The following is a 12,429-nucleotide window of genomic DNA, read 5'->3' on the forward strand; positions in this document are numbered from 1 at the left end:
GTAATTCTCTAAACTGGTTTTATGAGTTTTGTGTATTTTTTGACTTGTACCACCATGTAAGAACATCATCATAGAATTTTTTTTAGCAACTAAAATATTGAATGAGACTAGAGGCAGAGATATATAATTTTATTGGAAACATTCTTGGCATTCCCTTGATTATTACTGACTAATTTTGTTAACAGACTGTGTTTAGATATTATGTTCCAACATCAAGAAGTTGTAATTTCTCTGAACTAAACTCTGTGTGGGGAGGAAGATAGACCAAAACAATGAAGCCTTTTCATATAGAAAAGAAAAAAGAGATTTTCGGTGGTGTAGCAGATCTGTTAGATACCAAGAAAGGTGGTTCCGAGACAGCTCGGAAGGGAAGTCTCCCACTGCAGCAGAGCCCACCAGTCCAGAGAGGGCTGAGCGCCTGCCCCTCGTCCAAGCCTCTGTCTGCGCCCCAGGCCAGCAGGCTGGCACCCTGCTTCTCCCTGTGCCTATCCAGGACCCGGCACCCTGAGAAGCGCCCAACTGCTGACCATTGTGCCATTATTTAAAATACAGGCTTTGCTGCCACCAAGTGTTCAGTTAAAATAATGTAAGTTCTGTTGACGAATTTGCTTTAAAAATAGTGACACTAGTTTAAGTAAAAATAAAGATTTCCCAACTTAGCATTTTTTTCTCTTCCTAAAATTTTACAGACCTTTATATAAATTAAGGCACTCTTAATATCTCTTAAATACAGTTTGTATTAAATTCATCCCTTAGAGTAAGTGTTACGTTAGGCCTTATTAATTTTATGAAGGGAATTGGTTCTGCCTTCCTTGTTTCTCCCCTCTTGGGCCCGGAGAGATGCAGGAAAGCACTATCCCCCCATTCCTGGGGCCTTGCCAGCACGCGAGCCTGTGTGAGGAAACATTCTGTCGCCGCTGCCCAGGAGGTCAGATAGGGTCCAAAGAAGTGTTTGGTGCCCAGCATGATTCTGCAAACGGCCTCTCCATCCTCCTCACCACCCCGCCCGGCTCCTCCCCCATTGTCTGCGAAGGTCCTTCCTGCTCATTGTGGGAAAGGTGGATAGAGCAAGTAGTAAAAGGCCCCTATTTGCCACCCTCTGACCCCTCCAGGTCCCAAGAGGTGGTGGACAGTTTAGCCCTTTAGTGTGTTAACGGTTTCTGTGAGCCTTTCCAGTCCTTCCTCCTGCATATGACACCACACACATAGATACACACTTTGAACTTTGCTTATTAAAATGGTTTATACTAAACATAAAATGTAATTATTTGAAAAATAAAACACCTGTAATCCCACCACTTTTTACTTTATATAATTCAAAAAGTTAAATGAAAGTCTCACAGCCCTCCGTGTCACCTGGAAGTGACCAGTGATAGCGGTTGGGTGCGTTTCCTTCCTGACACTACATTGACACCATCTTGCTGCTTATGCTAATACCAACTTATTTGTTTACACTTATGTCCTTTTTAACTTACATTTTTCCAAAAACGGGATCATCTTGTACATAATGGTTCTGCAACTTGCATTGATTCATTTGTTTTGTATTTTTATTTTTATCGAGGATCAAATAGCTTTACTAATATCTGTGAAAAAACGGAGTCCCCACCTCTTCGCTCTTATTTCTCTCTCCCCAGAAGGAAACTCCTTTGGTTCTTTTAGCTGTTATTTTGGTGTTTATCTCCCTACCTTGAAATGGTGTGAGTAGATCTCTACTCATTGATCTTTCTTTAGTTTGGGTCAGTGCGTACTGATTGAGCTCTCTCACCAACCACGGCCCTCACCCCACCGCCTTTCCTGTCCCTCTGCCCTCCCAGCATAGTGACGGTGTCATTGGGTGTGTGTAAGTATCCATAGTGCGCTTTATGTCATCATGACCACGTAAATGCTTTTCATACCTGATCCTATGTTTATACCGTGAATTTGTTTCTTTTCATCTCAACTGTTTGTCCCTAGAATTAGCAACACGTCTTTTATTTGTTTGAGTTTTAGTCTTTGGTGTTTTGTTTTGTTTTTCAAGGAGGAAGTAGTTTTCTATGTTCCTATTGCTGATTTAACCCTAAGCTTTCTGCCAGCTGTCTGAATCTTCTCTCAATGGATGCAAGTGTCTTATTTCATCAGTTTCATGTATCCTGGGGCCTGCGTCCTGCTCCCTGGACTGGCGCCCCCGGACCTGATGCAGCCATGTTGTCCTATACCTCGCCCAGCATTTCCCTGGGATTCCTCCCCTCTCTTGGTGTTGGATTCCCTGCTTCCTGACCTCTGTCTCTCTCTTTCTTGAATTACTCCCTTGTTTGGATGAAACACACCCTCCAATAGCTTCCCCAGAAGTGGTGCATGGGTGGTAAATTTTTTTGGAGACTCTGCCCTGTCCTGTGATTAATAATAGTTTGGTTGGATATAAAATTCTTGGTTACAGCTCAGTTGCCCTCAGAGTTCTAGACGCAGTATCCTGTGGTAGCGTGAGCATCTAGTCTGGCTTTTCAGCTTTCTAACGCCATTCTTATCACTGATCCTTTGCAAGTGCCCTGTTTTGGGTTTTGTTTTATCTCTGGAAGCTTTTAAAATCATTTCTTCATTCTTTTTTTTTTTTTAAGATTGGCACCTGAGCTAACAACTGTTGACAATCTTCTTTTTTTTTTTTCTGCTTTATCTCCCCAAACCCCCCGTACATAGTTGTATATCCTAGTTGCAGGTCCTTCTAGTTGTGGGACGTGGGACGCTGTCTCAACGTGGCCTGATGAGCGGCACCATGTCCGCGCCCAGGATCTGAACCCTGGGCCGCCGCAGCGGAGCGCACGAACTTAACCACTCAGCCACGGAGCCGGCCCCCATTTCTTCATTCTTTGTATTCTAAAATGTTATGACGATATGCCTTGATATGGACATTTTTTTCATTAATTGTAGTGGACACTTGGTAGGCCCTTCAGTCTGGAAGGACATGCCATAGAGCTCTGAGAAATTTGTATTATTTCTTTCAGGACGCCCTCTTTACTGTTCTTTGTTCTCTCTTTCTGTGAAGCACTAGCTGGTTGGACGTCTTTTTTATCCTTAAAAGTTCCTTTTTATAGCATTTTGTTCTTATTGCATGAATGCGCTGTCCTCTCTCTGAGGGTAATTTTCTTTGAAGTTTTTTATTGCTCCCTGCATGGCTTTTCTTTCCCCTGCGTCCCTTTTTTGGTGTGTTTGGTCTCTGTCACATGCAGGGCTTTCCCCAAAAAGGGCAATCCTTCGTCGTCTGATACTGTCTAAGACAGACAAGTGGGAGTGCACGGTTTGGGATTATGGCATGATGGGTTTTTCCTGAGGTAGCAGGTGGCCACAGGCATCTCTGTTTGTAGGTCTTTTCTCTGGGCATCATTTAGCTTCTCTGGAAAAGCCTCCTATGGTCTCTTTACTGAGGGTTGTAAGCCTGGCTGCCAGTGTGAGAGGGCTGTGCGGGGTGGGGCTGGGGTTCTCAAGTGCCAGAGCCCTGTCTTCAGGCTGGGCCCTCACCCATCCCCTCGCTGTGCCTCATACCAGTTACCTCTGTTGTTATTGTGCCTGAGGCCCAAGTCTGCAAACTCGATTTCAGTTTTTCTAGATAATGGGCCATTAGGAGCGAAGAAGGAGCCAAAGCCTCTTCTAGGATGGAGCTAGGCGTCTGGGAGGTCTGCCTTTACCTTTATGTGGACTTTCCAAAAAAAAAAGGACCCCTCACTGTCCTATTCCCTGCCTCACCCTGCCCTCTGCAGTGCCTGTCATTCACCTCCTGAGCCTTTCCTGGGTGTTGTGGTCCACATCACCTCCCTGTGGGCCACTCACTGAGGTTGGAATTTCCTCCATTCGGCCTCCATTTACTGCTTCTGCCCCGCTTTCCACCCCCATGGAGTCTGTGGAGTTTTTCAGCGACTGCATTAGTGTGCGACAATGGGATTAGACATGCAAAAGATGTGTTGGGAGAAGGCCTGTGAAGAAGAATGGGGAGCAAGTTGAAGGAGGTGGGGAGGCTGGCAGAGGGCAGCACGGGTCTGACCCCTTAGAAGGGAGATATGACAAAGGAGGGTTAGGGGCAGAGCCGCAGGCTCCTCTGTAGCCCGCAGAAGGCTTTGCCCGGCCCCAGAGGCTTTGAACCACCCATCTGAGGGGTCTGGTGTCTCACAGGAGTGGGCCTCCTGCCTCATTGGCTGAGAGCCACCATGGGCGTGTGGCCCTGGCGTGAGCGGAGGGGATGGTTGGAGCGCCCAGTGGGGGCGTCTGACAGTTGCACTCCTACAACGGGAGAGCCGAGTAAGCATTTTCGTGGCCACCACCGTCTACCCTTGCCCCTCTCACCTCTCCTGCACACAGGTCAAGAGCAGCTCCCTCATGCTCTCCAGGGCCTCCTCTCTTCCTGAGGAGAAGGCTAGTGGGATGAACTATAGCCCCTGTCACTGCAGTCACTCTCGGGGTCGCAACAGGTACTCACTCTCTCCCTTCTCTGTTAGCCATACCCTCAGCCATGCCCTTGGCAGTTCTCTATGGCTTCCTGATGTGACCCAGACTTTCGTTCCTCAGAGGTCTGAGGCTAGAGGCTCACAATGGGCCACTGAGTTCATGGACCCACCCAGCAGTCATCTCCCCAGTTCCCAAATGTGTGATTGGAATTGATACAGTTGGTGGTTGGGGTGACCCAAGAATGTGGATTCTTCAGCCTGTGAGGAGAGGGCCAATTGGAAACCTGAAACTGCCTCCCTCAGGATAATAAATCACAACAGTATTGAACTCTGGGGGTGCGGGAGGGTGGAGGAGATTAGTGCCACCATTAAAACCTAAAGGATGCAAGGACGGTGGTCTGTCTCATCTCTCAGTTTAATTCACTAGTCCGGCCCTTGAAGAAACTAAATGGATCCTAGAGAACTTAACCAGCTAGTAGTCCTGATGGCAGCTGCTGTGCTGGACACGGGCTAGTTGTAGTGCAGATAAATTAGTAAAGCCTCGGGTAGAGCATGTAGCCAGTGATTGGGCAAATGCCTTCTTCCATACTGATTAGAAAAGAGGATCAGAAACCATTCGCACTCATGTGGGACGGACAGCAATGTTCTTTCAGAGTTTTGCCCTGGGCCAATTTTGTCATACTGTAGCCGGAAAAGATCTGGTCCAGCCTCCATCCATTACCTGGCCCCACCCCTTCTGAGTGGAGGAGGCATGATGATGCTTTGAGTCTTCGAGTTTCAGTGTCCACTCAGAACTTGTGTCCAGTAGCCCCTCAGATGTCTGCTTAGTCTCTTGTCCCGGGGTACAGTCCCCGAGTAAGCAGCCATAGATACCTGTGGGGAAATCCAGGCAGCAGACGCTTGTCATGAAGCACAGAGTCCGCCCTAGGACACCTCTCTGGTTGATGGGTTCTGATCTGAGAACTGACCAGGAGTGGTGCTGGTTTATGGGGTGATGCCCTCGACCTCCCATCCTCTGCTCTTGCCCTTCTTTGGTGACAGATGCTTGTACACCCTTGTTGGCTGCCCAGGGGTGCCATACTCTGTTTAGCCATCCCCATATCTTTTTGATCAAGCCCCCAAATTCAGGTGTCATTTGTACTTTAACATGTGTTTCTTCTTTGGGGTAGTTTTCAAGATTTGAAGGGGCAGAACCGTCTTTACTCTGCCACCTTGAAGCTGCACATCCGGTTCGTTTGGGGACACTGCCTCTGGTTACATGTGGAGGCTGAGGGGAGAGTGGCTCTGCGTGTGGGGAGCCCTCAGGAGCCCTGGGACCCCTTTATGCACCTCCCCATTGGCAAGCGTCAGAAGGCGGCCACCTGTCCTGGTCCTGCCAGGAAGACTGTCCACATCATCGATGGCCTGATTTGCATTTTATTATCATAGTTTTCCGGCAGATGGCAGTAAAGTGTGTTGTTCCAACAAAATCAGTGCGAGACGACAATTTTCTGACAGGTTGAAGTGGCTGGAGCTGGGCCTGTTTTCTGGTTCACTCTGCAATCCCTGGAGCTGGCTGGCCGCGCTGCTCTGACCATCCTTGTTTGTGTGACTCTGCTTCAGCTCCAGCCCAGGGCGGGTCTCAGGGGCTGGGGGGGAAAGTGCAGCTGTTTCACATTTTTAAAAAGCCAGCATCCTAAAGAGAAAGCTCCTATTGACGCCCCAGCGACAGTGTAAGGAGGGGTCTGCTTCTGCTTCTCCTGCGGGCACTGGAGGTCACCATTCTCCTCATTGCCGCAGGAGACACTAAAAAAGGCTCCTTGTTGTTTGGGTTTTTGTTTGTTTTTTTAATTCATTAAGTTGAGCATTATTTTATCTGTTAGTAACTTGTATTCTAAAATGCCTGTTCTTGCCATATGCTTTAGCTTTATGAAAGGAAACTGGAAACGAATTGGTCCATTTTGCCTGAGCTGCATTACCACCCCTCATGGAGAAGGGCGTCTGGTTTGAGTGTGGGCCTGACTCTTCCCCACTGTCCTTTGTGCAGATCAGCCGCTGTGGGTGAGGCATGGCGGCACTCCCGGGACCTCCCCCGTGAGGATACGTGTGGGAGAAAGTGGGGTCCACACGGTGCGCTGGGGCCAGTTAGGGACCTGGCGTCCACACGGGGCTTGGTGGGAATATTCACTGTTTTTTTTCAGAATTGTAAAGTTATGTTTTACTAAATCCGGACGTTTAGAAAGAGAGCCTTTAATGGTAATGAACCATAGTTTTAGCTGTTGTAAATTTTAAAGGGTTTTCTGCTTATCCTGATAACTCTTGGCAGCCCTCACTGTCTCGAAGCACACCGGTGCCAATCTGTGGCACATCAGCTGGAAAGTTTTAGCCAGGAGCTGGGCCTGAAACGTCACACTTAAAGTCCTTGCAGGTCCCACTGTGTGGCGGGACTCGGCAGTTTGGCATTGCAGCCACACATTGGAAAACTCTTGTGAGAAGAATAGTTGTGGACTGTGTAAAAGTCACAGTTTTTAGGGTGAGTTTGCAGGCTGGAGTCGCAGGTGAAAGTCAAATTCCTGTGGCCTGAGGAAGGATCTGGGGTGTGGGGATTAGCATGAAGAGCAGCCCTAGAGGTTTGAGGGGAACACTACAGAAGTTGTGTTAAGGCATCGAGAGGGTGGTGGAGTGTGGCGTCTTCTGAGTTCTGCTGTCAGGCTTGGGTCTGGGAGCTGAGAGCAGAGCAAGCATCTCCTCTCACAGAGACCACACGGGGAGGGTGAGATGTGGTGTGTGCAGTGGGTCCCGGGAAAGGGGCTGGGGAGGTAGGCTTGGTGATCATGGAGTGCTTCTTCCAAGGAAAGAAAGAACCATTGGAAGATTCCAGGGTCAGAGGATTCTGGTCCTGTGCTTTCCAGTATGGTAGCCACTAGCCACACGAGGCTATTGAGCACTCAGAATGTGGCCATAATTGGATTTCAAAGACAGTACCAAAAAGATGTAAAATATCTGATCATTTTTATAGGTAGCTTACATTTTGAAATGATAATACTATGAATATATTGGACTAAATAAAATATATTAATTTTACCTGTTTCTTTTCACTTTTTTTTTCCTGAGGAAGATTTGCCCTGAGCTAACATCCAGGACAATCTTCCTCTATTTTTTAGTATGAGGGCCACCAGCATAGCATGACTGCTAAAAGAACAGTGTAGGTGTGCACCCAGGAACCGAACCTGGGCCACTGAAGCAGAGCGCGCTGAACTTAACCACTAGGCCGCTGGGGCTGGCCCTCTTTTCACTTGTTTTAAGGTGGCTACTAGAAAATATAAATTACATACGTGGCTTGCATTGTATTTCTTTTGGACAGTGGGGCAGAGCCTGGAGTGCTGGGGGAACTGCAGGGTGACCACGAGTGAGGGAAGGAAGGAGGAGTGGGGTGTGGAAGCTTTCAGGTTTTAAGCAAAGGAAGACCATGAAGGTTTCCACATAGGGGTGAGGGCAGCCATCTGACTTCTTCTGGCTGATTTGTGTTAGTTTGAATTTGAGAGTAGGATTTTCCAAAATCCTTCCAGAATCCCAAGGTTTAGTTCTAAATTTCCTCCTTCTGTGGCGCTCTCATTTCAGTAGTCAGTGACTTCGCACGTCCTTCCCAGTTGAGGTTATTTATTTATCATGCTTTGGTTCATTTTATTAATTTAAACCATTTTTGTCCTAGGATTTGAAACCTAGCAACATCGTAGTGAAATCAGACTGCACCCTTAAGATCCTTGACTTCGGCCTGGCCCGGACAGCATGCACCAACTTTATGATGACCCCCTATGTGGTAACGCGGTATTATCGGGCACCAGAAGTCATCCTGGGCATGGGCTACAAGGAGAACGGTGAGTACAGGCGGGGCTGGAAGAGGCTGAGATATTTAAAAATAGTGCGTTCATCATTACTGGTGTTTTATCTTTCCTGTGAACCATATGAAATATAATATGAGCACTGTATTATGCATGGGTTATCGTAGTCCAGAGATAAGAAACAATTAATTTTATATTTCCATTGGTTAAAATCATTCACTTTTAAAAACTCACTTTTGAAGTTAATATTTTTGAACGTTTATCAAATATAATATACTTACAGAAAAGTATAGAAACCCCAAGTGTGTGGCTCAGTGGAGCTCATCCTCATAACCAGCAGCAGCCGAGGCCTCTCCAGGTGCCCTCTGGGTCTTAACCCCCAAGGGAAGCTGGTATCCTCATTTCCAGCACTGTAGATTGATTTTACTTATTTTTGAACTTGATATAAATGGAATAATGCAGCATGTTCTCCTTTGTGTAAAATTGATGTTTTTTAACATCAAAACTTAACTTATTCAAGCAATATCAGAGCTCTTTGAAACTTAGCTTTTGACAAATTTGTTGAAAAGAACTAAATTACATTGACTTGTTAAAAAAAAGGCTGACACTGTGGCAGTGACCCACATACAACATAGAGGAAGATTGGCACAGGTGTTAGCTCAGAGTGAATCTTCCTCAGCAAAAATAAAAGTCTGCAAGGTTGCCCAAGTCACCTGAAATGCATTTTGCTACAAGTCTGCTTGGATGCTCTGCAGCCTGTGCTCCCCACTGAGAGACAGCTCTTTGGGCTTCCTGTTGTCTCCTGTGGAAGTGAGAGAGAACTAGAGCCCCACTCAGCTTCTCCCACCTACCTCCAGCAGCAGGGCACCTACGAAGCCCTCTGCCCGCTCTGAGGCCTGGGCTTCAGCTGGGCCCCACAGAAGAGGGTGAAGGGCTGACAGTCAGGCGCCTCTAACCAGGCCTCCCCTGGAGCCCAGAAGAGCAGGCCTGCCCCTGTGAGGCCCTGCTGACTGGCAGCTTAGAAAAGGATGCTTCCGGAGGCGGGGGTCCTTATCAAACAAATGGTCCCGTTGACAAGCCGTGTTTGTCTTTGTTTGGGAGGGGGTTTGAGAAAAGGTGTGTGGGGATGTCGGGCTGGTTTTAATCACCTGGTGTTTGGTAGTGGACATCTGGTCTGTCGGGTGCATCATGGCAGAAATGGTCCTCCATAAAGTCCTGTTCCCAGGAAGAGACTGTATCCTTCACAGGGAGAGACCTAGCGCCGGCACAGGGCGCAGGGGGCGGGGTGGGTGTGGCCTGAGGACAGGCACTCGTTTCTGGGTTTTTGTTTGTTTTTTAAGCTGTGAACTATGGGAATCTTTGGCACTAAAACTCCACATTGCTGTAAACTGAAGCCTAAAACAGAGGTTGACAATCACTCACATTGTGTAAAAAGTCCACCCTTAGCTAGCAGTTTATTTTTTCATATTTGTGTGTTTAGTACACTGTTAGAGTTCCTTTTCCTCACCTTTGTTTTGTTCATGGCACTTCATAATTTTGTCATTTCACTTTATTTTCAGTTGATATCTGGTCAGTGGGTTGCATCATGGGAGAGCTGGTGAAAGGTTGTGTGCTATTCCAAGGCACGGACCGTATCCTTCCCAGGGCCTTCCCGGCCGTGCTTTCATGAATGCCACAGGCACGGGGTGCTAGGAGGGGTCCTAGCTCGAGACCGTTCTAAGGGGCTCATTGCGTTTACTAAGTTAGTGTCGCACACCCAATGGCTTGATTTCAGATTTTTGGGGGTTTTTTTACTTGGCTACCTGTAATGATTTTATTGAGGCTTAGAGTTAAGTTAAACCAATTATATTAGCTCTTAATTCTATCAAAAGTAGTGTATAAGAAATTATTTACTCTGTGACAATGTATTCTTGTATTTAAATGAAAATACTGTTTATTTAGTTCATTCAGTTAATTTACCTAGGAAACTTGCTATCTAAATTTAATAAGCCAGTATTCTTATGTAATTTAATTAATATACTATTTTGTTAGTTATCAGTATTGAAAATATTGAAATATTTTCCCCCAAAGTAAGAACTGACGTACTCTGCATAAGACCTGAGTGAACAAGATTAAAATGAAAAGTTTGTGAGGAGCAACATACGGTAAATTTTCTTGTTTGTCTGCTGCCATTTCATGGAAATTTTTTAAAAGATCCATCTAGAAGGTTATTTTGTGACACATTGGGGGAGTCTAAATAAATATAAAATGCAGAAGATTAACTTTCACTGTGCTCATCAAATCATATTTATGACATATAGCATAAAGGAGAATAGATAATATAACAGCTTGCTTTCTTCATAGAGTCGTTCTTCCATCTTTAATATTTTTTACTCTAACATGGTTCTTCACATATACCCTTTTTCATTTGTCTGCTAACCACTTAATATTTTCATTAGTCTTTGATTTTATTTTCCGTTATAAAAGCTTAAAGTGGTCTCTGTCCATTGGTAAATTACTGGTTATTTTTAAAGGAAATCAGGTTGTATAGTCAGTGTTTGGTATGTATTTTATTAAAGTGATTTTAGTTTGCTATAATTTTATGAGGGTAGTTTTCTTGTAATATAAATTCTTCACAACAGAAACTTGGAATGAGATTTTATTCCTGTCATTTTATTTACCTTTCTTTACATTTTCTGCATCACAGATTTTATGTAAAGTAAAATACAGCAGTTTATTTTAACAAATTTTCTACCAGTTTCCATAGCCTTACCTTAGATTCACGTGTTTCAAATTGCAAATAAAGAGATGTTTATTTGCAAATAAACTCAATTAAAAAGGGAAAAGTTGATATATTCTAAAGGTAAATAATTTAAAAGTATCTACTTAACATTCTGTTTGTCTCAATTCTTATTTATTTTGTACCTTTTCTTTTTTTATTAATTAAGAAATGTTTTCTTCACAAAGTACAAAAATGAAAAATGTGGGTACTTTTTGTTGCATTCTTAAGTAATTTAAAATTCCTACTTTGCATATTAACATCATGCAATGTTAGTAATTAGCAGTTTTATGTATAAGATCACCTAATGTCATTCTCAAAACACACATAGAAATTAACATCATTTTCCAAGGAAAATTTTGCCAACTTTTTCAAACATTAGTTTAAAAATTATTAGGATAGAAAAAGATTCCAGAAACCTGACTGAAGTTCTTCTCAGAGATTTGCTACAGATTGATGACCTGGGGTAGAAAAGGAACTTTTGTCCCCACGTGGTCTTTGAGAAAGAGAAAACGTTAGCCAGACCACCTGGGGCCCCAGATCTGACTCCCACCTGGTAACTGTGCACGTCGAGGAGTCAGGGCCCCTCGGAGCCTCAGTTCCCCTTTGGTACAATGAGAGACCTGTGGTGGTGGAGTGACCGAAGGTACATGCACACAACCCGGGTCAGCCAGGCTGTTGGGATTCTCCTCCCCTTTCCCACCTCCCTGTAGTCTATAAAAATGACCCTTTACCATGAATCCAGTAGACATGTATTAAGCGCCCACCCGTTTCTTGGCTCTTCTCTGACTTCCATTGGAAAAGGATCACCTTGCTGCTAACACCATCAGGGTGAGGGAGAAGCAGGAAGACCAGGATGGGGGAAGTGAGGCGGGGGTGGGCTTGAACTCTGCATCTGTTTGAAGGTCAGCACGTCAGAGAGCCTTATTAGGATTCTGAGATGTCCGTTAGTGGAAATATCAAGAGCAGAGTTCAGGAGAGAGGTCTGGATGGAGAAATAAAGGTGAGGGTCGTCAGTCTGCCAGTAGTCTGTGAAGCCTTGAAACTGGTAGCGAGTGCTGAGAGAGAGAAGAGCAAAGGAGGAGGGCTAAGCTCCTGGGGTGACAGAGAAAAGAGGAATAGGAAAGGAAGCTGAGCGGGCCCGCCAGGGATGGTGCCTCTCAAAGAGCACTGGAGGCCAGGCAGCGAGTTACTGAGGAAGACTCCTTGACACCGTTACAAAGCTGAGGTCTCAGGATTGACCACTGGATTGAGGGACAGTCACCAGCAGCCTCACTGGGTACATTTTCACGGAGTGATGGGGGAAAAGCCTGATGAGAGGATGTTTAAGAGAGAATGAGAGGCTGGGAAATAGAGATGCAAGTACTCAACTCTTTTTTGCTGCAAACAAGAATGATAGCTAAGTAGCAGATATGGGACCGAAAGAAGGTGGCCGTTG

At 45.5% G+C, this 12,429-nt stretch overlaps 1 protein-coding gene across 9 annotated transcripts in view; it reads left to right on the forward strand.

Moving 5' to 3' along the window:
• MAPK9 (mitogen-activated protein kinase 9) overlaps nucleotides 1-12,429 on the forward strand; it is a 58,674-nt gene that overhangs the window by 36,296 nt on the left and 9,949 nt on the right. For 4 of the 9 annotated variants that reach the window (XM_023617006.2, XM_070232856.1, XM_070232860.1 and 1 more), the window contains 2 exons: nucleotides 8,104-8,269; nucleotides 9,396-9,467. In XM_023617006.2, coding sequence (XP_023472774.2) covers nucleotides 8,104-8,269; nucleotides 9,396-9,467 — 238 coding nt within the window. Of the gene's footprint in view, nucleotides 1-8,103; nucleotides 8,270-9,395; nucleotides 9,865-12,429 lie in introns of all 9 variants that reach the window. The other 5 variants (XM_023617007.2, XM_023617005.2, XM_070232857.1 and 2 more) reach the window with 2 other exon arrangements.

The sequence above is a fragment of the Equus caballus genome, chromosome 14 (genome assembly GCF_041296265.1).
Source record: "Equus caballus isolate H_3958 breed thoroughbred chromosome 14, TB-T2T, whole genome shotgun sequence".
In the NCBI taxonomy this organism is placed as follows: Eukaryota; Metazoa; Chordata; class Mammalia; order Perissodactyla; family Equidae; genus Equus; species Equus caballus.